The following is a 22,927-nucleotide window of genomic DNA, read 5'->3' as shown; positions in this document are numbered from 1 at the left end:
ACACCGCGACCTTAGCAAGTTCATCAACACAGACGGGGTCTCACACAAGGTCATGATATCGAACACGACCCCGTCCGTCGTCCTTATATTGATAGCAGAAGGTAAACAAGCAATTCCTATAGAGCTCGCGAGTGACAGACAATCACTCGACTTTTACCGGTCCTATAAGCTTAGCAATTATTCGAACTCAGGTCTAGTGTTCAGTACATAGGTTCCTAGGATCATGCATCTAGAGTTTCAATTCAAATCCTAAGAACTGTAAATGCACAAGTACGTAATAACGATAAATTGTAATAATTTGAAATATGTGTTATGTCCGGGGCTTGCCTTCTCGGTAGTCGCTAGCTAAGACAGCCTTGGGCTCTTCCGGATTTTGGTCCGGGTCTTCAGTTAGTACAGTGGCATTCAGCTGGGCCTCTTGATCACCTTCTTCGGACTCCGGGATCAGCTCGTATGTCCCGTCCGATAAAACAGCCGTATCTATATGTGATGCAAGAAACGGTATTATAAACACACGCTTCACAATAAAGTTGCAATTTAAAAGATAACAAACATTACTAAGCATATGGCCAATCATTTATAGAGTAGTTATTTAACATCTATGACTACACAAAACAACATGGTTAACATCACCAGACAATTTGATTAAGCTTACAAAGTAAGTTTCAAATAGTTTATATAGCATATAAATCATGGTTTGCAAAGAATTGAGTAACTCGGTATACAAACAGTATCTAACTTCAGTAAAATTACGTCAAACAGTAAATACAGAGAGCACTCTACCCTGCAAAATGCATTCCATTTCATGCCACCAATTAATCAGAATAAAACAGTTATTCAGACTACACCTAGAGCAAGATCAATTTCCACATAACAAATTACAGAACTTATGAAGTTCAAAATTTTTTAGATCAAGATTCACATGATTCTAAACATCTCATAAATTTTTCAAAATTTATCTAGGCATAAAACTGAAGTAATAAATTAGACAAAAATAAACCACATATGGTAAAACTAATTAATACAGAAAGATCTATAGAGATTCTGGATCCTAAATTTTATATACTTGAACACACGACCAAAATAGAGTTCTACGAAAATTCTAAGAATTTTCTAAGAAATGAAACTATTTATCACAATTAAAGCCTACTTAATAAGCATTAAATCAAAGAAATAGTTAAACTGATAAAAAATTTCCCAAACTTGGGAAACATTAAATTTTTAGTAACATGTGATCATGGAAAAAGTTTCACACACAGAACTTGATTATTTCTACCAGTATAAATCAATTAGCAAAACTAGTAAATTTAAGAATCTTGAAACTATGACCTAGCTAATTATATCAAAAAGGTTTAAAATTTTTACCAGATGCTAACAACACTGCAAGACACAATCAAACCAAAAATCATGTGCATTTACTGAGTAGAACTCATGGAACAAATAAAGTCTATCTATTCTATTCTTTTTCTTGGATTAAAATACAGACCAATACTGAAGATGTACATGTAACAAACTTTGTATATCTTGTAACAAGGATTCCAAAACATTTGAATTTGCATTTTTCTGATTTTTCTACGAATTTCTAAGCATTTTCAAAGCTCACAACAAGAAATAAAGAAAACTTAAACTAGTTTTACGGAATAGCCCCTAGATCTAGCACAAAAGACCCTGGAACTTTCTTTTCTTTTCAAATGGGGTCCCCCGGCCGTGGTCAGAGAAGGGAGGGGGAGGTTTGACCGTCGATTCCGGCGACGGCGATCGCCGACGGCGAGGGCTAGGTAGGGGAAAACAAAGAGGAGACCGAGCCGCACCCTCTAGTGTAATTGGCGCGACGGGAGATGGTCGGAGGAGGCGGGTCCACTGCGAGCAGGGCGGCTGCGGCGGAGGTTCAACGGCGGCGAGGGTGCTCCGGTGGAGAATAGGGGACGAGGAGGAGTCGGTGAGCTGCGCGAGGACAAGGCGAAGCTGATGGTAGGGTCAGCGTGGGCGGAGGAGAGCTGCAGTGGCTGGTCGACGGTGAGCTTCGAGCTCGTCGGAGCTCGGGTGGGGCGGCTGCGGTGTTCTGGGGGCTCTGGGCTGGGAAGCGGCGAAGGAGTGAGGGGAATGCATTGCGGTGGTGCTCTGGGTGCTGAAGCGCGCGCGAGTTGGGGGTCCAGGGCATGGCGCTGCGCTGGCCACGGCGACGGCGAGGTGGCGGCCGCGCGGATGGTCGGGGTGGCGTGGCGAAGGGAGGGAAGCTCCAGCGCGAGGGAAGGAGGGAGCCGTGGAGTCTGGGCGCGACGCGTGGGAGACCACGGCAAGAAGGAGGTGGCCGGGGCCGGCCCTGAGCGGCGGGCGGCGCTGCGCTCTGCGCCGGCGGCGTTGCGCTCTGCGCCGGCGGCGTTGAAGCAGAGAGGGAGAGAGGTGGGAGATGAAATCTGGACTGCTTTGCAAATTCCAAAAAGTTTAGGGGCCCTACTGTAAAACAAAAATATCTCCTAAACTAGGGCTCAAATGAAAAAGTGACCAACATGAAAATTGTTTAATTTTTCAAGATCTACAACTTTGATGTTGTGCAAAAATTGATTTGACCAAAGGTTAAAGAGTTATTTTAAAAACAAAGGAAGGATTTTGAATTTAATGGACTTTTGTCTTTTCCAATGCAAATTCAGTTTAATTTCAAACTAAAAAGCAAAATTTTCTGCCAAGCAATGATTACACTAAATTTTACAAATAAACTCTCCACAAAAATAATATTTACTCTCCCTACTCAAATTAACTATAGAAATGACCTTGCATAAAATCATATTTACACAAATAACCTTTTATTTTTACAATAAGATCATTTTTTAAGCAAAATAAACATATGATGCATAAAATCAATACAATTCTACTGTGCAGACACCTAGGGTGTCACACTGCTCGCCCTGGAGGAGGCGGCGGAGAGCACAGGGAGGGGGAGGGGGCGGCTGAGGGAGCTGGGGAGGGGGACAGCGCAACGGAGGGGGAGGGGGCGCCGGAGATCGAGAGGGCACAGGGAGTTGGGCAAGGGCAGTACAACAGGAGATCAACGGGGCATCTGCATAAGTGTCATTCCTGCTCTATCATCCATAATTGTGCCTTGTGTTCATTGAATCCACGAGTTGAAACATTTCATCCTTGATTCACTTTTGTATAGCACCCCACCTGTTCGATAGAATACCTTAAAGACTAGGCCCTTTGGTGGTTTCTGAAGTTTATTCTCTTTGGTGATCCAATTAGAAGACAATGCTCTGCATGTTTATGAACACAACATTATATTAGTTTTGAGAACTGCAGAGTTGCATCACTTATCTTTATTTAACTATTCTCATAATACCACTATTTTCAATTATTGTGTATGGTAATTCTTCTTTTCTTTATTTCATAGAATACGCTTGCATGCTTCTCAATAGCTTTACTAGATGCATGTGTTCTTCTCAAGCACCCTCAACCTTCCTCTCCAGATCTTATTGGAATATATTGCAGGAAGAACAAAGGTCATGAACTCAATGCTGACCACAACAGAGTTCACTCTCTCACAAATGAAATCATGGTATCCTTGCTACAATGGATGTGGCAACCACTTATGATTGCTATGATACTTTTAGCTTCTGTGCTTGACTGAGCAGAGTAATGAGTACTGTGTCCTACAACACTTTTTTTCATTGTGTGGCGAAGTTTTGGATAGCAGTACTAAGCTAGCAAATTCAGTTTCTCATTTACTTGCATATTAGGGAGTGAATTAATGGAACCGAGTATTAGTTAGGCTTGGTTCAGCTCGAAATATTAGTATTAGTAGTAGGATTTTAACCGTGGGAAGTAAGGACCATTAAAATAACGCTGCACCTGTTTATCGTATCATTAGCATAGCACCTCTGTGTATTTCCTCATGACTGAAAGCAATATCTGTCAAGGTCCATGCATCCTGCAGGTTTCAGATCAATATTCTAGCATGAGGAGGATGTGTGTATGTAGTTTGTCGGTACCCTGTAGCAGGGATACCCACTTCTACTGCAGCAAGACAGGACTCGCGTAGTTATCCGTAACTACGTCATAAGGGGCGGAGCAGCCGGGCCCCACGGGTCAGGCTCCTACCTCACCGGGCCAACGGCCCCGGACCGCTCCCCGCTCTAGGACGGGTCTGGTGATGCCACGTGTCCCTGAGGAGGGGAAGCTCCGAGCCAACAGCCGAGGGCGCGGACCCCCATAGGGGTCCGGGACCTCCCGCGTCCATCCGGACCTCCCACGCGCGTAGAGCCAACATACCGCCGGGGGGGGTCCGGAGGCGCCACGTGTCCCGCGGGCGCGGGTCTTCCGCTGGAAGACTCGCCCACCCACCGCATTCAATGCGGGTGGTTGAGGCATGCTCTGCTGCCGCGGCACGCGAGACAGGCTTTGTTAGGCCTCACTGTAGACCGCATATTACCGAGGTACACAGTGCAGCCGCATGCGCCGCAGAGCCCGTCTGCCGCATTAAATGGATACGACGGCCCGGCACTTTTCCATCATACCGCCTATGCCGCAAGCTACACGGCCCGTTCAGCTACGCTTACAGACTCACGCTGGACTCAGCACTAGGCTGTCTCAAGCTCTCGCAGACTTTCTCGAGACTAAGGGAATACAACACACAGTGGACGTAGGGTATTACGCTCCGGCGGCCCGAACCACTCTAACCTGCTGTGTTCATCGTGTTCTTCCAGCGAGATCGAACTAGTCCTAGCTAACCCCCGAGTACTCACCCTCTGGGCTTAGGCGGGTGCACTACGCCACCCGGCTGTGGTTTACCACACCACGACATAGTTAAATCATACTAAACAAACAGCAGTGTGCCTACATAGTGTGTCTTATCTTTTATTTCATTTCTTGTATTTTGTTGGCTGCAAGCAGAAATCTTGGCATAGAGAAAATGGTGGGAAAAAGCCTGAACAGTAAAAAATAGTTGATACTCAGGTTTGTTTAATCCTTTGTATATTAATTCTTATGCAGCATTTCATGTTTGTATGTACTAATATGATAATTCAGGTGTTCAGCAAAGAATAGCAGGAACATAATTGCATCATGCCTTATCTTCTGCAAAGCTTTGGTATGTCAGGCTATTCGAGTTCATTTGAGCATTGGAAACTAACCTCGAGCTGAGTTTCGTCATATTGGAATTCAATTGAGCATTGTCATTTGTTTTGTTAGACTATTCGAATTGCAAGTTCTGCTCATAGTATCTTTGTAGCATTTAGTCAGTTGGAATATCATAGTAAAAGAATATACAGTTAGATTAGCACTTACGTAGTTCAGTATCATAGTTTCCATAATAGTTGAAAACTATCTTTGGTGACCTTATTTCATGCATAATCCTCCAAACAATGATTTCAAGATGGCAATGCCACATAGAAAATCCATCAGGTTTCACAAGGATAATGAAATTACATTGAAAGAATCAATCAGAAGTTGAGCACGAACCTGTCGTGTGTTGCAAGAATCGATCAGAATGTGAGCAAGAATCGATCAGGTATGGTCATTCTATAGATCCTCGATGTTGCCTTTCTTATTTTTGCTATCCATCAAATGTTTTCTATATGTTAGTTTAAGTGTGGAGAATATTTGTGAGAACTTAAGCAAGAACAACATCGAGAAAGAGATATCCCAAAACGTAAATCTTTCTTCTTTCTTTGATAAAATTTTTTGAATCTGCAATTTCTGTCATCTATGCATCCTCACTTCCGCTTCTTTCTTCTGATGAATTGTGTTTTTGGGATAATAAGGTTTGAGACCTCTGATCAAAGCTAACGTAGCATCAAAAGTTCATGGATCATCCTTACTAAAGATAATTTTCAGAGCTGATGATGCATCATGAACAACTCTTAGATGGCATAGCTATAATATTAAAGAAACAAAAGAAGCAAAGAAGTGTGAAAAAAATAATCATAGATGAAAGTGAGCTCAAATAGGATGAAAGGAAAGCTCTAAGAAAACTTGTTGAACTTGTCAGCTCATGACTGGTTAGGCCAATATCGATGATGGTAGGCTAAAGGAGCATGACAAGAACCTTTTGTGACTTGTTCTGACAAGAATTGCTTGATGCTGCAGGTATGAATTCCAAATACAATACTCAAATTGGATGGTCATTGGGTGCATTGCCTGGTGATTTCGTGTGAGTGTGTGACTGCCTCCATTGGTGATGGAAGCTTCCAGATAATTTCGCTGCCTGATTAAATATCTTTTGCCCTCTACATTTTGATCGATGATGGCTTGATTATGTTTGTGATCCTGTTAATTGATGCATGATGACTTAATTCTAATATGACACCTAATTAAATTCTAATGGATGAAAATTGTATAATGTTTATATACATCTGATGAATTATAGCCGATGCTTTCCCATGTCTTTCCCGTTTAGCACATTATTGTTTCTGATCATGCTATTACCCTGAAATCTAGGCTAAGAAGTTGAGAATTTTCACTCTTCAGGAACATGGGTCTTTATCAGCATGCAAATAACAGAGGATCAAATTTTGTGGAGCTTAAATATGTTGAGAAATAAATTTAACTAGGATTCTCTTTTAGGGTTTTCCTTGAGTGGACAAAGTTAAGGACTTGTGGTTTTTCTAAATATAGAAACACGCATCATATATGATGCGTCGGACAGAGCAGATATGTACTTGGATGACTCAGCATCATATATGATAGCAACGTCTTTTGGATTCAATAATATGCTCTTTCTCCTTTTCAGTAGCTTATGTATTTTATTATATATTATATCATCACTCTTTATTGCATAGTCTAATTTCACCTGTAGCAACGCACGGGCATTCTGATAGTTATTGTCTAATTAGGCTTATTAATTTCGTCTCGTAATTTATAAAAAAAATTATGCAATTAGTTTTTTTTATTATATCTAGATTTAATATTCTATGTATGTGCGGCAAAATAGTTTCAGAATTTTAAATTTTGCATCTAAATAAGATCCGGATCACGTGACAGGGACACTGATGCGCGAAGAGAATTGCAATTCGGTGGAGTAAAGGACATGAATGATCACTGACATGTCATTGAAGTATTGCAGCTCGAGAGAAACGTGGCTGTCGAGATCCGCGCCCGAGTCATCCATGATCTCGCAGACGGCCCCGCGAGATTGCTTGCGAAATTGCAGTCGGCTGACGGGCAGAGTCGTGCCCGTCAGCAAGGCAATGTTTGGTTTATAACGTAAAAAAAAATTCAAAAAAAATAAATGTATGCATGGAGTACTAAACGAAGTTTATTTACCAAATTTTTTTATGGATGAATGTAACTTTTTCGAGACGAATCTAATAAGTCAAGTTTCACCATAACTGGCTACAGTGATGCTACAGTAACCCTATCTAATCATTTTTTTAAATTATGCGGTCAAAGACCTTATTAGCTACCGCACATGCTACAGTGCCATAATTGTGAAATTTATTTTATAATTAAATTTTATTTAATACCTCTAATCAGTGATTAAAGAGGTGAAAAATTTTTAGGAAAACTTTTTTCACCCCTACCCAAACACGGCCCAAATCCTTCACGTTAAGTTAACCCCTCCCTCACGGAGTCATGCTACTAGTCTCGCCTCGCAGTCAACGGCCCGTCGCGATCGGTCACCAGCGATTGCCGGCCCCGGGACGGCGTGGTTGTTGTTGATCGATGCAGTATTTAATTTTCGATCGGAACTGAGCCGCCTCCTCCACCACATGTATGGTATCCATCCACACACACAGTTTTTTTTTCTTGAAAAGAAACAATCAGTTTCAGACCGGCGCCCCTCGCGTTCGCGCCCCTGATGCTCGGCATGGCCATGGGCGGCGGTGGAGGCGGCGGCGTCGGGCTGCTCGCCGCCGCCCTCGCCGCGGTGGCGGCCACCTGGCTGTGGGCGGCGCTGGTCCGCCTGGTGTGGCGGCCGTACGCCACCGCGAGGGCGTTCGCGCGGCAGGGCGTCCGCGGCCTGCCGTACCATCCCTTCCGCGGCCACGACAAGGAGGTCAAGGCGATGCTGGCGGCGGCGAGCGGCGAGACGCTGGACCGCGGCTCCCACGACTTCATCCCCCGGGTCATGCCGCAGTACCGCGCCTGGATGTCGCGCTACGGTGAGCTGAGCTCTTCTTCTTCTTTCCCCGCGGTGGATGCTACTGCTGTCTGCTGCATCCATCCATCCATGTCGAAAATTTCCAGTTCCAGCAAGGTTCTTGCCAATTTCTGATGAGTTCTCTCGCGGCCGGTGCACGGTCGTCGGCGGTGTGGTGCTCAGGCAAGGTGTTCGTGTTGTCGTCCGGCTCGACGTCGTCGCTGTTCGTGGCCAGATTCGACATGGTGAAGCGGATCCTCTCCGACAGGACGGGGCTGTACGCCAAGGTGGACCCCGGCCCGGCGATACTGGCGCTGCTGGGCATGGGGCTCGTCTTCACCGAGGGCGAGGACTGGGCGCGGCACCGCCGCGTGGTGCACCCGGCGTTCGCCATGGACAAGCTCAAGATGATGACGGGGGCGATGGCGGCGTGCGCGGCGGAGGTGATCCGGGCGTGGGAGGCGCGCGCCGCCTCCGCGGCGGGCGGCGAGGTGACGGTGGAGGTCGGGGAGCAGTTTGCGGAGCTCACCGCCGACGTGATCTCGCACACGGCGTTCGGCAGCAGCTACCGGCAGGGGAAGGAGGTGTTCCTGGCGCAGCGGGAGCTGCAGGTCATCGCCTTCACCTCCATCTACAACCGCTCGCGCGTCCCCGGGATGCGGTACGCGCCGACCGAGTCCAACCGGCGCCGGTGGAAGCTCGAGAGGAAGGTGCGGGACACGCTCATGGCCGTCATCGACGAGCGCCTGGCCGCCGCCAAGGACGCCGCGGGCTACGGCAGCGACCTGCTCGGCCTCATGCTGGAGGCCAACGCCGGCGAGGACGGCAAGAGGCTCATGAGCATGGACGAGATCATCGACGAGTGCAAGACCTTCTTCTTCGCCGGCCACGAGACCACCTCGCACCTCCTCACCTGGGCCATGTTCCTCCTCGGCACCCACCCCGAGTGGCAGCAGCGGCTCAGGGAGGAGGTGCTCCGCGAGTGCGGCGACGCCGAGGCGCCCATCAGCGCTGACGCCCTCAGCCAGCTCAAGCAGGTGACGATGGTGCTGTACGAGACGCTCCGGCTGTACGGCCCGGTGACGCTGAACGCGCGGCGGGCGACGGCGGACGCGGAGCTCTGCGGCGTGAAGGTGCCCAAGGGCACCGGGCTGCTGATCCCTTACGCCATCCTCCACCGCGACGAGGAGGTGTGGGGCGCCGACGCCGGCGAGTTCAACCCGCTCCGGTTCCGGGACGGCGTGCGCAGGGCGGCCGCGGACCCGAGCGCGTTGCTGTCCTTCTCCATCGGCCCGCGGTCGTGCATCGGGCAGGACTTCGCGATGCTGGAGGCCAAGGCGACGCTGGCGCTCATCCTGCGGCGGTTCGCCTTCGAGGTGGCGCCGGAGTACGTGCACGCGCCGGCCGACTTCCTGACGCTGCAGCCATTGCAAGGGCTCCCCATCGTGCTCAAGCTCTTGGATCCACAGGAGAGGGGTATCTGATCTTTCATGACTATTTTCCCTTCCAATAATTATACATGATAATAAAAAAAGTGGGGTCTAGATCGCGAGTTGTCAGCTTGATTTTTGGAGTTTGGCCATCAACATCCTGTCTATTGTGACTTGCTACAGAAGATCGACAAATCTGTCACTATCACGTGCGCGCAGGTGGCACCGTACATGAATAAATAAATCATAAATCACCGTACATGAATAATGTAAATAAATCATAAATCACCGTACATGAATAAACAAATTGAACAAACATAAGGCTGGTTCCAACGGGGTCAGTACAGACCCCGCCGGTCGGTACCGACCCGGCTACCGACCCGCGCCGGTCGGTAAGCGCGGAAACTGAGAGCGCGGGGCGGTAGCGCTACCGGGCGGTCGGTACCGACCGGCGTTGGAGCCGTGCGCGGTTGGTACCGACCCCACGTCCGGTCGGCTGCCACGCGGCGCTCTGTGATTGGCCAACGGCTGCCACGTCAGCGCCACGTCAGCTAGCCGTTGCAATTAGCTGTTTTTGATTGTTTGGACTCCAAAAAATTCGAAAAAAATTTCCAAAAAATCACAAATTTCGTCCCCAACTCATCTATAAATTTTTATTTCGAATTTTTATGTACTTTCTGAATTTTTAAATTTAATAAAGTGGTTTTGCTGTGTCAATTTAAATTATAGAGCAACGCGTTCTGAAATGGTTAAGTCTGGAATGGAGAAGCGGACGTGGCGCTGATGTGGCTGTGGGCTGAGGCTGCATGCTGACTGATGGAGCGCTGGGGTCGAGTAGGCTGGCGAGAGCTGACGTGGCGCTGACGTGGCTGTGGCTGTGGGCTGGAGCTGCAGACCCGCTGTTGGAACCAGCCTAATATAAGTATGGAGATTTGTTTTAAATCAAACCATCTACTAAGTTTGATCAAGTTTACAGATAAAATTAAATAAGCAAACGATAAATGATATTTATAATGGGAAAAAGGTCCTTAATTAAAGTTTGAACCAGGAAATCCTTAGAATCAGTGACTAGATATCAATCCACAAAGAAGAGACAACCGGGGCGGCCATAGCATCCAAACTTTCAATTAAAAGAAAGAACGTGTCATACAATGCACCCATGGGGATGGATGTGATTGAAACAAAGGGGGAAAATTCAACCAGATTTTTGTAAGACGCCGCATGGGAATGAATGTGACTGAAACAAGGGGGGGTGGGGGGGGGGGGGGGGGGGGGGGGGGGGGGGGGGGGGATCAACCAGATTTTTGAAAGCCGCGCAGTAACAAGAGTAGAAATTCAAGATTATATCGATCCAGATATATACAAATCCATGGGATCAGAGCGCGTTTTGACATGCTGAATCTAGAGCGCGTAGTACTCTGTTCTACTGGCTGCGGCTGGTGGTTGGTGTTGGTTTGTTGTGTGAGAAAATTACTACTGGCTGGTGTTGATTTGGTGTGAGAAAAAAAATACTGTTGGTTGGCTGGTGGAGTGATTGGCTGGAGAAGCAGCCAGCAGGCTGGTGTTGATTTGGTGTGAGAAAAAAATACTGTTGATTGGCTGGAGAAGCAGCCAGCAGATCTCCCAAATTGATTTGATTGATGACATGCTGTTGTTTTTATTACAACAAATTGATCTAACAAGGAATACAATAATGCAAGTTGCCTGTGTCTTTGAAGATCATCAAGATGATGATGTTGAAAACAGCTGTTATAGTAGGTGAAGGTTAAATAGGAGAAAGGGCCACAAATATTTTTTTAATGATACTAAGATAGACACAAATCTTGCTGAAGACGATGTGGACCATCCTCTAACTGTAGACTAAAAAAGTACGCAAATAAATAACTGCAGATTCAAATCGTCCTCCAATTGCAGATTTTTTTTAAAAAAAATGCACAAACAGGCAGTGGCGGAACGTGAGCTGAAGAGAAGGGGTCCAATTTGATAATGTCCATGAAAAAAGCTGTGAAAAAGTTGAAAAAAACTAAGAACTAGAGAGTATCCTTGAGTCATGGAAGGGACAACAATGACATTGATAATCTCCATGAAAAAAGCTGTGAAAAAGTTGAAAAAAAACTAAGAACTAGAGTAGAGAGTATCCTTGAGTCATGGAAGGGACAATTGTCATTGGAAGGGGGTGCCGGAAACCAGTTTGGTCCCCGCTGTGGTCCGCCAGAGCAAGCAGGTATGCAAAAGCTGACCTGTTTATTACTACTTTTTAATTAACAGATAATTACTTCAACTAAATACGCAGGTAACATTTCCTCACCCCTCTGCTGCACGATTTTCAAATAGCCACAGCCTTCCAAAAATAAAGAAACCGCAGCTAGAATTCACCCGAATGATATTTATAATTCCGTTTAAAAAAAATTCCTGTACTAGAAACAAGCTAGTAGACCACTATTTTTTTGGATAAATTGGGCCAGTGTTGCTGTCTTGCTGATGGGTGCTAGGCTGACATTGGCATGTGGGCCGCCAGTGAAGAGGAGGAGAGCGGATTGCTCTGGATTTTTTTTTTTGACGTTCGGGCTTGCCAAGGCAAAACGTATCCTTGCATTTCTTCAAATAAAAAAAAACGTATCCTTGCAGGTGTTGTGCCCTTGCGCTGGTTGCTGCCGCCGTCACGGTCGTGTGGGTGTTTTTTTTTAAAAAAAAACAAAGGTCGTGTACTCGTGGTGGTGCTGGCTCGGGCGTTTGCGCGGCAGGGCGTCCGGGGGCCATGTTCCTCCTGGTCCTGGGCACCCACCCAAAGTGGTGGCGTCGGCGGCGCCGCGGTGGGCCAGCGGCGCTCCGGGAGTGAGGCGGCGCCGAGGTGCGGGTGCCCCTCCACGGCGACACCATCAACAAGCTCAAACTCGTGAATAATCAGGCGCCTCCGTTTGCAGGTGGCATGGATCCGAGGAATTTCAAAGGAAAAAAACATAGGAATCTGAAATGGGCCAGCTCAGATGGGCGTTGAACAGGAAATGAGGTGGGGAATCTTTCTGTTTAAGATGCTGCTACAGGTCAACCGAACAAGACGAGGGACGCCGAAGCCTGAACGTCCGGAACGCCACGAATTGCCGGAGCCCCGGGGACCATCAAGTGCTCGCTCAGCTCTTCACTGTTCATGAGTTCGTAGACTTTTTCTACTACTGTGCAAGTCGTCATCCGGGGCCCGGGCAGGTTCCATTTTATCACCCATCTCCCGGCTCTAGAAGGCACTGGAAAATGCCACAGCGTTGCCGCGGTTGACCAGTGGAGGAACCCGTGGTATTCGATAGAAACAAAAGCATAGATAGAAAGTTTTTTTTTGATAGCTTTTATGGTGATCGGCATGAAGAGAATATGTTGTATAAAATTCAATTTAAAAGGCACATAAACTTGTAGAATAGTAACCATACATTGGATATTTTTGTAGTACTTTGTTTTTTCATCATGCGATCATATAAATATTTTTGTAAGCAAATTGTAAAAGCATCTTAAATTTGAAATTTTGCTCTTTAAAAATATTTTAGATTTTGAATTATTGAGCAACTTTTCTTTTCAAGTGTATCTTTTGTTAAAATGTAAACATTTGTGCAAAGAAATTACAAAAGAGTTTTGAATTTTAAAATTTGATATGTAACAAAGTTGTAGGTTTTGAAATGTTGAAGAACTTTTATATTGTACACTTTTTTATTTTGAAGACGTTTGTGTGTTTAAGCTACAATCACAAATCGCGCGCGGACCTGTGAGAGGTGCGTCAGTTTGCAAAATGATCTAGGCATCAAGCTGTCTACTACAAGTGCGGTATAGAGTCAAACGATGTAAGAATGGCAAAGTAGATTTATTGTCTGTAAAGGTAACAGGAAGAGCAGGTCAAATATAAGGCAAAGCATATTTTTTGAAAAGAATCAAACCTCTACATTAGTTTATCTATGCTGGGCATTCTGGATGTGTGAGGAATAGAAAGAGCATAATATTACAGTCTACTAATAGATTGCTTCTTCGGTGATAGTAACCTACATAGGTTATAGCAGCATTTGGGTGCTTGGCAAAACACTGGAGGCAGCTTCAATTCCTGATGGCTAAAGAAGCTGCAAAGGAATATGTATGGCAGAAGTGAGTTCTTATTTCGGCTTCTCTTTTCCCGGCTTATTTCGGCTTGTTTTGGCTTATTTCTTCTCACATGGTACTATTAAATCAGCCGAAATCAGCCGGCTTTTAAATCAGCCGAACAGCCCCTAAGTCTTAGGAGGCTGTAGTTCTTATAATTAAATGACTTTGCCAGTTGAAGCTAATGGGTGAGCTATGTAGTTCAAAACAATTATATGCTGGTGCAAACTGGAATGTAAAATTAGAAGGCATGCTAAGGTGCCATTAACGAAGCAATGATAATTACTTCATATCAATATTATTTAGACATAAGTGCTATAAATATTAAATCTGTATACTGTTTTTAAGAGATGCATAATCTGGATATATTTGACCAAGAAGAGCTATGTCCCAAGGAAAGGTATGTACTTTATACTTTTCCCCTGAAGAGCTAGTTCCTTATTGTATCACAAAAGTTCTAATGTATTTTTATTTAAACGGGTTGTTTCATAAAGCAGCAGTTTTAATATATCTCTAACGATTTAGCTGTGAGCAAAAACATGAACTGGCATAGTAAGTAGTAATACACAGGAGCACCGGAATAAAGTAATGAGTCATTTAGATATGTGAAAAGCTCAGTCGGGTACGCCTCCCTAGTCCCTACCCTAGACGTATGGCTCTGAAGCAGAGTATAGCGTTCATATTCGAAGCAGAGTTTGGCAAGATAGGTAAGGACATTTTTTTTCTTTGTGTTCATACCTGAGCCAGGTGCTCTTGTGAAAGGACTGTTTTTTTCCTATGTGTTCATACTTGAATCAGGGAGGCGTACCCGATTTTTTTTCTATACTTGGATAGACCCAATATTTTTCTATATGTTCATACTGTTTTTCTATATGTTTTTTATATGTGTTCATACTTGGATAGACCCAATATTTTTTCAGAGGTTAAGGAAATAAGTAGTAGCAGTTAATGGTCCTAGCATAGAGCATGCATGGTGTAAGCGAAACTTACCGAGGTAAAGGTGCAACTTAGCAGGGCTGAGCCAATATAAATGTTGTTTCTGGGCATCACTGATTTCTGATGTGGAAATGAGGGTTTCGGCTTCCTTAATGGTGATAAGCTTAGCATGATGCGGTGCCTGCGAAGGTAAGGTAAACAGATTTAAGATTTTAATAGTGAGACATGCTTATGTGAATGAAATTATGATAATAATCTGAAAGAATCGCACCAAGATGTTCCTTTATTCACCTCAGCGGCACCACTCCAGCATCTCTGTCAGCGCTGTCGCTTTGTGTGGGTGCAGGTTCAGTGCCGTCACTTTCAGAGCTTTAGCCCCAACCACCAGAGCATCTCTGTGACCTTTCTGCTGAAGATCTGCCCAGAAAACAATGAAAGATGAGGCTAAACAAATGGTCTTGGTCGGAGATCGAGTTATCTTCTTTTCGAAGCACACATTTTTTTGTTGCCCTCCAAAGAGGTCAACAGACTGCAGCTAATCTAACCATACGGTATTTTCCTCCATGACCCATGAACCTCTGAGCAAAGACCCAGAACTGATCCACCGAGCAAGGTAACACGCGGCATTGCCGCGTTGAAGGCATTGTCTATTTATTGCCATGGCACTATGACTGGAAAGAGATGACAGCGCAACAGTTGAAAAGTGTCAGCTCTAATCTGTTTCTCACTAATAGGTTTTTTGAAAGGAAGTTAAGATTTTCCTCCTCATCATGCTAGTAGTGTACTTTTATGAGCTACTGCAACAGAGTAGGTTTGCTAGTGTTCGACGTCAATTTAACGCTCATTCTCTAAGGAATTGTTGTCCAATCATTTTCCCAGCCTGAAATTTGCATGAGACCTCTCAAACCTTTTGTTTGCTACTCTGAATGGAGAATGCATGCACTGAATGTGTAGCTGTGGTAGCTGGATTGATGAAAATGTATGCAATATCGAATGCCTGCGCTACGCAAGTATTCCATGGCCTGGAGCGGGTTATCTCCAATCTCCTCTGATAGTAATAGTGGTAGATCCTCCTCCTTGTATATGATGTTCAGACTTCTAATTCTGTCCTACTTTTAAAAGGCTCATAGGACTGATGTGGTCATGTCATATTGTAGAAATAAGATATATCCTAGCAATAATTGTTTGTCAGTCTTCTTTTCCTCCCGCAATCCAACAAAACAGGCCGAGTCAAATTTACAAAACAAACCCTGAGTTTTCTCATAATCAACCCACCATCCTTATCTTCTCTCAGAAAATGTTAGAAAGACCCTCGCATTTTACTTAAATTACGCAACAATTCGTTACGTTCGTTACTTCTACACGAGCAACACGACCACCAAAACGCGATCGAACGAAACTGTGCCCCATATAAATTTTTTTTAACATTTCAAAACCTACAATTTTATTATAGAGTATATTTTTAAACTCAAAACGGTTCCTCCATTCATTCACACTAATGTTTACATACGACCATTTCACCAACAATTCGGACACCGAAACATATTCGAATTAAAAAAAACATTGAATATGGACATCGCTCAAAATTTCAAAACCAACAAATTCGCAATAGAGCAGCCTTGAAAAATCCAAATCTCTTTTCCAATTCCTCCGTCAAACCTAACATCCAAGCATCGAAACACATTTAAATTAAAAACTTTCCAACACAAATGTTGCTCCAAATTCCAAAACCTATAACTTTCATACATAGCAAACACAATTCAATGCTATTTTCTAATTATCTTGCATAAATTTTCACATTTGAATAGAAGATACACTTAAAAAAGGTACTCTATATTGCAAAATCTAAAACATTTCCAAAGAGTGAACTTTCAAATTCAACATGCTTTGACATTCATTTCCCAAAAAAAAAATATGATTATACATAAAAATAATATATAAAGAGCGGACGGTTTCTGCGGTTAGGTTGACTTTCGTCCGTCAATACTCAAACGTGAATCGCCGACAGGTGGGTCCAGTGACCCACGCGTCCCCTCCGCGATACATGATGTGTGGCTTTACCTTATATGTCAAATTCAAAGATTAATTCCTGTTACAGTTTTGTAAACTACATAGCTTGGAGCTTCAGGATGCATATAGAATAGATTGTCGGTACTTCTGGACTAGGGTACCCCCTCTTGTTGTGTCAAAACTCGTAGTTATCCGTAACTACGCCCAGAGGAGCTGAGCAACCGGACCCCTGGGGTCCGACTCCATCTCACCGGACCAACAGTCTCGGACCCGCAACCCGCTCGGGGTCGGGTCCGGTGTCACCACGTGTCCCGGAGAAGGGAGCACTCAGACAAAACAGCCGGGGGCCCCGGACCTCCCACGGGGTCCCGGACCCCCATATACTATCCGGACCCCTCGGCAGGGAGGGAACAGACACCCCGCCTGGGGGGTCCGGAGCCGCCGCGTGTCCGCAGACACAGATACGCGCGCGGTTGCCAAGCTTCCTCGGGAAGACTTGGCCACCTACCGCATTCAATGCGGGAGGCGTTAAGTGCGCTCTGCCACAGCAGAGCCCGAGGAGACTCTCGCCAGACTGTACTGTTGACCGCGCAGTACCAAGGTACACTGTACAGCCGCTGGCGCCACTCACACCACGCATGTCAGTCTGCAACACCAGTTAGACACGACAACTCGGCGACGGAGTATCATAACGCCTACACGGTAGACCCAACAGTCTACGCCGCAACCTACACTGCCTCAACGGGCGCCTCGCCGATGAGACAGGAGAAGACCCCCCTCGGTCAGAGAGTCTACAGGGCGATGAAGTGTATCCGGCAAGAGATTCCCCATCACTGTAGCACCACTACTATCTAGTAAAATATACATCATTGTTGGGCCTACTTGTCGGGGTCCGACGCCTGTGTACGCGTCCTTCTTGCTCTATAAAAGGGAGACGCCCGTTAGAAAAAGGTAAAGTCCAACGGAAGACTTGGGGGCAGAGGATAGACTCATTCATTCCTAGTGCAATACACCACACAGTGGATGTAGGGTATTACGCTCCGGCGGCCCGAACCACTCTAAATCCGTGTGTTCTTGCGTTCTTGCCCCGAAGCTAAATCGGCCTAATAGCTTAGCACTTCCCCGAGTACTCCCCCTCGGGGAAAAGGCGGGTGCGTTCCGCCACCCGGCTGTGGGTACCCCAAAAGCCCACGACATTTGGCGCCGTCCGTGGGGAGGATGCAGGCGTTGGCTAGATCTCCAAGCTTCTGAGGCTGAGCTCATCCTCTACAACAGCGACGAGAAGATGAAGAGAGGTATGGCGTCACCCACGCCGCATGCCACGGCACCGAGACGACGATGCCCTCGGTGCGGCGGCGCGCGGCAGCGGCGCCTGCTATGCGTCGCCACTGCGACACCTCAAGGCCGGCGCGGCGGCGCGCAGCGGAGATACCCGCTGTGTGTCACCCTACAACACCTCTGCGTCGGCTCAAGATTTTCTCTCAAGCAACCGCCAGGGTTCCCTGGCGGCGGCATGATGTCGGCTCAAGGCTTTCTCTCAACACGAAGCCTGGAGCCAACCACTGTCGCCCGGGGGAAGTTGACCGTCGACTCCTCCCTCCCCAGGACCGAGTCTCTCTCGGTGCTGCTGCAGACAGGACTCCGCCACCAGGCGCGGGGGCCCAACACCAGCACCAAGGTCGAGCCGGCGAACGACCGCCCTCCTACACGCTCCGTGCTCATTCAAACGAGCACCCAGCTCATGATGAGCGGTCATCGGGCCGGCCTTCGACGACAGACGGCGACAGCTGGCAACGGCAGGGCCACTCCCATTCAAAGTCAAAGAATTTGTTCCCATGCTATCTGAGCATAGGACAATTCTTGTGCGGGGAGGAGCCCCGCAAGCTCCCGAGGTGATGCTGGATGATGCTGTACAAGCACGTCCAGGGCGCCATCGCCCCAACGACTCAGAAGAGCCCCCAAGATGTCAGCTCCACTACGGCCAGCAACGTGCACGCCTTACGGGGCGACGGCTGTAGGTTATCACTAGATAGGATTGAGTGTGTTTCTCCTTTGTAATGATTTGGTGCCTGCGTGTGGTCCAGAGCGGTAAAGGTCCGCCCTTGTAAACCCGATCTCTGGCTTCATCGCACAAACAGGCGACACCAGCAAGTGGTCCAGAGCGGTAGAGGTCCGCCCTCGTAATCCCGACCTCTGATGTACACCACGAGTCAAGCAATAAAAGAGATTTGCTTTCTCAGTCCTATCTTTACTTTAACCTAATAGCACTTGTTCGTTCAACCTGCATGTTTCTTTCTCCCGCACGGAGTTTTTTCTTTAGTTGCTAACAATCCAAATTGAGTTGCTAGCTTGTGGTCAGGTTGGGACACCCCTTCTAGCTGGAAGGCAGTTCGGACCCCTAGGGACCTGCTCAGGAGAAGTGGTGCCCGTATCCTGGGGTAGAGAAGTTCTGCGTAGCTTAGCCTAGTAATGTACCCTAAGCCTACGTACTTCACTGCCCTGTTACGAGTCCCCTAGTATCCGAGTCTGCTGTCACTAGAGGTCCCGGGCTCCTTTCTAGTATAAGGCCTGGTTTCCTACACCTGCTGCAAGGCCCGGTGACGTAATTCATGGGATCGTCAGCAACGATCCAAGTCCACTCCGGTGGCCCGCTCCGGCGGAGACCGCTCGCCACGGTCGCTCCAAGTCCACTCCGGTGGCCCGCTCCGGCGGAGACCGCTCGCCACGGTCGCTCCAAGTCCACTCCGGTGGCCCGCTCCGGCGGAGACCGCTCGCCACGGTCGCTCCAAGTCCACTCCGGTGGCCCGCTCCGGCGGAGACCGCTCGCCACGGTCGCTCCAAGTCCACTCCGGTGGCCCGCTCCGGCGGAGACCGCTCGCCACGGTCGCCTGGAGCCGGGTCCGGGGAAGTAGTGCTGGCTCCCTGGGCGGTTCAAGGTCCGAGCAGCCGCTTAGCTCGGTTCCGTACCCTAAGCCTGCACCTTCGCCGCCCTGCGGAGAGCGCTCTAGTACCTGAACCTGGCAACAAGTGCTACGGCCTTGAAGGGGTCCAGAGCACTCGCTCTCAACATGAGCACGCCAACGTAATCAGCATTGCATCACAATAATGGCCCCACATGCGGGTTTGTACCTCTCCCGAGGTGGGCCCGGGGGCCACTGTCTGTACCTCTGGACTAGGGTACCCCCTCTTGCTGTGTCAAGACTCGTAGTTATCCGTAACTACGCCCAGAGGAGCTGAGCAACCGGACCCCTGGGGTCCGACTCCATCTCACCGGACCAACAGTCGCGGACCCGCATCCCGCTCGGGGTCGGGTCCGGTGTCACCACGTGTCCCGGAGAAGGGAGCACTCAGACAAAACAGCCGGGGGCCCCGGACCTCCCACGGGGTCCCGGACCCCCATATACTATCCGGACCCCTCGGCAGGGAGGGAACAGACACCCCGCCTGGGGGGTCCGGAGCCGCCGCGTGTCCGCAGACGCAGATACGTGCGCGGTTGCCAAGATTCCTCGGGAAGACTTGGCCACCTACCGCATTCAATGCGGGGAGCGTTAAGTGCGCTCTGCCACAGCAGAGCCCGAGGAGACTCTCGCCAGGCTGTACTGTTGACCGCGCGTTACCAAGGTACACTGTACAGCCGCTGGCGCCACTCACGCCACACACGTCAGTCTGCAACACCAGTTAGACACGACAACTCGGCGACGGAGTATCATAACGCCTACACGGTAGACCCAACAGTCTACGCCGCAACCTACACTGCCTCAACGGGCGCCTCGCCGATGAGACAGGAGAAGACCCCTCTCGGTCAGAGAGTCTACAGGACGATGAAGTGTATCCGGCAAGAGATTCCCCATCACTGTAGCACCACTACTGTCTAGTAAAATATACATCATTGTTGGCCCCACTTGTCGGGATCCGACGCCTGTGTACGCGTCCTCCTTGCTCTATAAAAGGGAGACGCCCGTTAGAGAAAGGTAAAGTCCAACGGGAGACTTGGGGGCAGAGGATAGACTCATTCATTCCTAGTGCAATACATCACACAGTGGATGTAGTGTATTACGCTCCGGCGGCCCGAACCACTCTAAATCCGTGTGTTCTTGCGTTCTTGCTCCGAAGCTAGATCGGCCTAATAGCTTAGCACTTCCCCGAGTACTACCCTCGCGGAAAAGGCGGGTGTGTTCCGCCACCCGGCTGTGGGTACCCCAAAAGCCCACGACATAGATGATTTAGGTTTTAGCTGAATTTTGTGCTAATGTAGTTTATGTCAGGTATGATGGATATAAGGGGTTATAGTAGATATGAAATTCCCCTAATAACGATGAAATATGCAGTGTGTCAGTCAAGATAGAGTTTTGCTTCAAATTTCTTTAAGAAGTAATCAGTGATGGTAGGCAAACATTGGGGTGCTAATTGTTTTCCAGCTGTAGGTTTGCACAGTAACCTTCTGTCTCATTTTGTGGTAAAACAGATTGCTTTTCCCCAAAGCATAGATGGCCTGAAGATATAGCTTGGCATCCAGATGGTGACAAAATATTTGCTTTATACACTGCTGATAATGGCGATTCTCAGGTTTCAATGGCAAACCTTATATCAGGACAAGTAAGGACTGTTAAAACTACTGCATTCCCTTCAGAAACTAAAAACTTGTGAATTGTGATGCTAACCAAACATAGATGACCAACGTAATCAAGTATGGAAGCATGCACCCCAGAAGATTAAAAATGAAATCGGACGGAATCTAACCATGGGGAGATTTGTGGAGGGAAAGGATATGTACCTCGATTTGTCTTCTAGTTAGTCGAGAAGCAGGAATCTCGTTGGGATTTAGACAGGTTGTGTAGGTTTAGTAGGTGGAGAGGCAGCAGGATTTTTGGGGGTGATGGCGCCGGCGGCGGAATGCACGGCTCCAGAGCGCGCGGCGTGGCCAGCAATGCGGCGGTTCGCCGAGGTGCTCTGGCCCGCGAAGACGCGACTTGCAGCAGGAGTAGCAGCGCGCGGTGGCCGCGGCCGCGAGCGGCGGCGACGATTTGGACGGAGAGGAGGAGCTGGGAGTGGAAGTGGGTGACGGGAGAAGTCTGGAAGCGGAGGCGGCTGCGCTGAATGGATATATCGCGAACTTTGCCGGCGGCGTCGACGAAGGGACTAACAGGCTCTGGGCCAAGCTGCGCGGTTGCGGGAGAGGGGAGTGGAAGAGCCGCGGAGGGAGTGGGTGGCGGCTGCGGGAGGGAAGGGCAGCGGCCGGCCGCCGTCTCCGCCGCTCGCGCCGGCAAAGGAAGGGGGAGGGAGGAGGGCCGCACCGGCTAGGGAGGGGGGAGGGACGCGCCGTCCCGAGCCGGCCATGGCCGCCGTCTCCGCCGCGCTGGAGGTCCGCTCCGCGCCATGGCTTCTGCTCCGCTCCGGCGAACCCCGCTGCTCGCCGCCGCGCTCGAGCGCGCGCGCGCCGCCGCCGTGGACTGCGCTCCTCCGCTCTCGCCGTCGCTACTCTATCTCTCTCTCTCCAGTGAGCTCGGGCCGGGGGCGGGCGAGGCCTCGCGGCGCGCGGGCGGCGCCCGGCTCGTGGGGCGCGCGGCGGTGGCCGGCGGGAGGGTGGTGGACTGCGTGTTGATTGCAGAAAACTTTAGGGGCTTATTCGAAAAAAAATTTGAGAGGGAAGAGTGTACGGCGGGTTGTATTTCGAGAAAGTTCGAGAACTTTTGTGTAAAATGACCAGAAAACGCGAGATCCGGACCGTCCGCGTGCCTGATCGGACGGCCGGGAGCGGCTGGCGACGTGGCAGCTTCCGTCCAGGGAATTGGCAGGAATCGTGAGGTAAGATTGCTTTCCAAAAAAAGAATAAAAACAAGAGGAAGAAGTAGCAATTTTTATTAACTGGAGCTAGCAGCATCACCACTACTGGAAAAAAGAGTACGACTCAAGGCTCGTGGCATAGCAGATGACCACAGCAGTAGTCCAAGAAGGAGAAGCAGCCATTGGACAGCAACCTATCACAACAGAACTACTAGAAGTAGCAACTGTACTGGGAGAGAAGAGAAAAAACTCAACTCGTGGCATAGCAGATGACCACAGCAGTAGTCTACGGAAAGTCCACCGGATGAGGAAAAGCCCCCACGGGCAATCCGATGCCAGGACTGAACTATTCCACGGCCATCTGGAAGTGGGGGATTCCCATATCTTCACTAGTACCACTTTTGTTGCTTGCAACGTTCCAGACTCCTACAGAATCCCTGGGAAACCGCAAAGTCATTGGTGTACCTCGGCAGGCCGGAGCTGGAGTAGTGTGAGAGAAAAATACCGTTACCTGACTGATGGCTGGAGCTGGAGGGATAGGAGAGAGATTCACTGTAGCGCTGGAGGCACCAGCCCT

General features: G+C 48.3%; 1 protein-coding gene and 3 long non-coding RNA genes across 4 annotated transcripts; 3 read left to right on the top strand and 1 right to left on the bottom strand.

The window, feature by feature from the left end:
• The first annotated feature begins 4,803 nt into the window (after positions 1–4,803).
• Positions 4,804–6,718, top strand: LOC120702881. The gene is made up of 2 exons (XR_005686570.1): positions 4,804–5,503; positions 6,082–6,718. It is a non-coding gene; the product is annotated as an uncharacterized LOC120702881 (long non-coding RNA).
• A 968-nt stretch (positions 6,719–7,686) lies between these two features.
• LOC120702880 (cytochrome P450 709B2-like) lies at positions 7,687–9,689 on the top strand. The gene is made up of 2 exons (XM_039986844.1): positions 7,687–8,096; positions 8,258–9,689. Exons 1-2 carry the CDS (start codon positions 7,793–7,795, stop codon positions 9,556–9,558), a joined length of 1,605 nt encoding a protein of 534 aa, XP_039842778.1. The 5' UTR covers positions 7,687–7,792; the 3' UTR covers positions 9,559–9,689.
• A 1,111-nt stretch (positions 9,690–10,800) lies between these two features.
• LOC120702879 lies at positions 10,801–13,059 on the top strand. The gene is made up of 2 exons (XR_005686569.1): positions 10,801–12,355; positions 12,429–13,059. It is a non-coding gene; the product is annotated as an uncharacterized LOC120702879 (long non-coding RNA).
• Positions 13,060–13,332: 273 nt separating this feature from the next.
• LOC120702878 lies at positions 13,333–22,148 on the bottom strand. Its single transcript, XR_005686568.1, has 4 exons — positions 21,341–22,148; positions 14,828–14,973; positions 14,611–14,737; positions 13,333–13,601 (listed from the first exon to the last, which is right to left on the bottom strand). It is a non-coding gene; the product is annotated as an uncharacterized LOC120702878 (long non-coding RNA).
• Between the last annotated feature and the right edge of the window lie 779 nt (positions 22,149–22,927).

The sequence above is a fragment of the Panicum virgatum genome, chromosome 4K (genome assembly GCF_016808335.1).
Source record: "Panicum virgatum strain AP13 chromosome 4K, P.virgatum_v5, whole genome shotgun sequence".
NCBI classification, from domain to species: Eukaryota; Viridiplantae; Streptophyta; class Magnoliopsida; order Poales; family Poaceae; genus Panicum; species Panicum virgatum.
The sequence above is the reverse complement of the archived record's forward strand: the minus strand, read 5'-3'. Positions and strand labels throughout refer to the sequence as shown.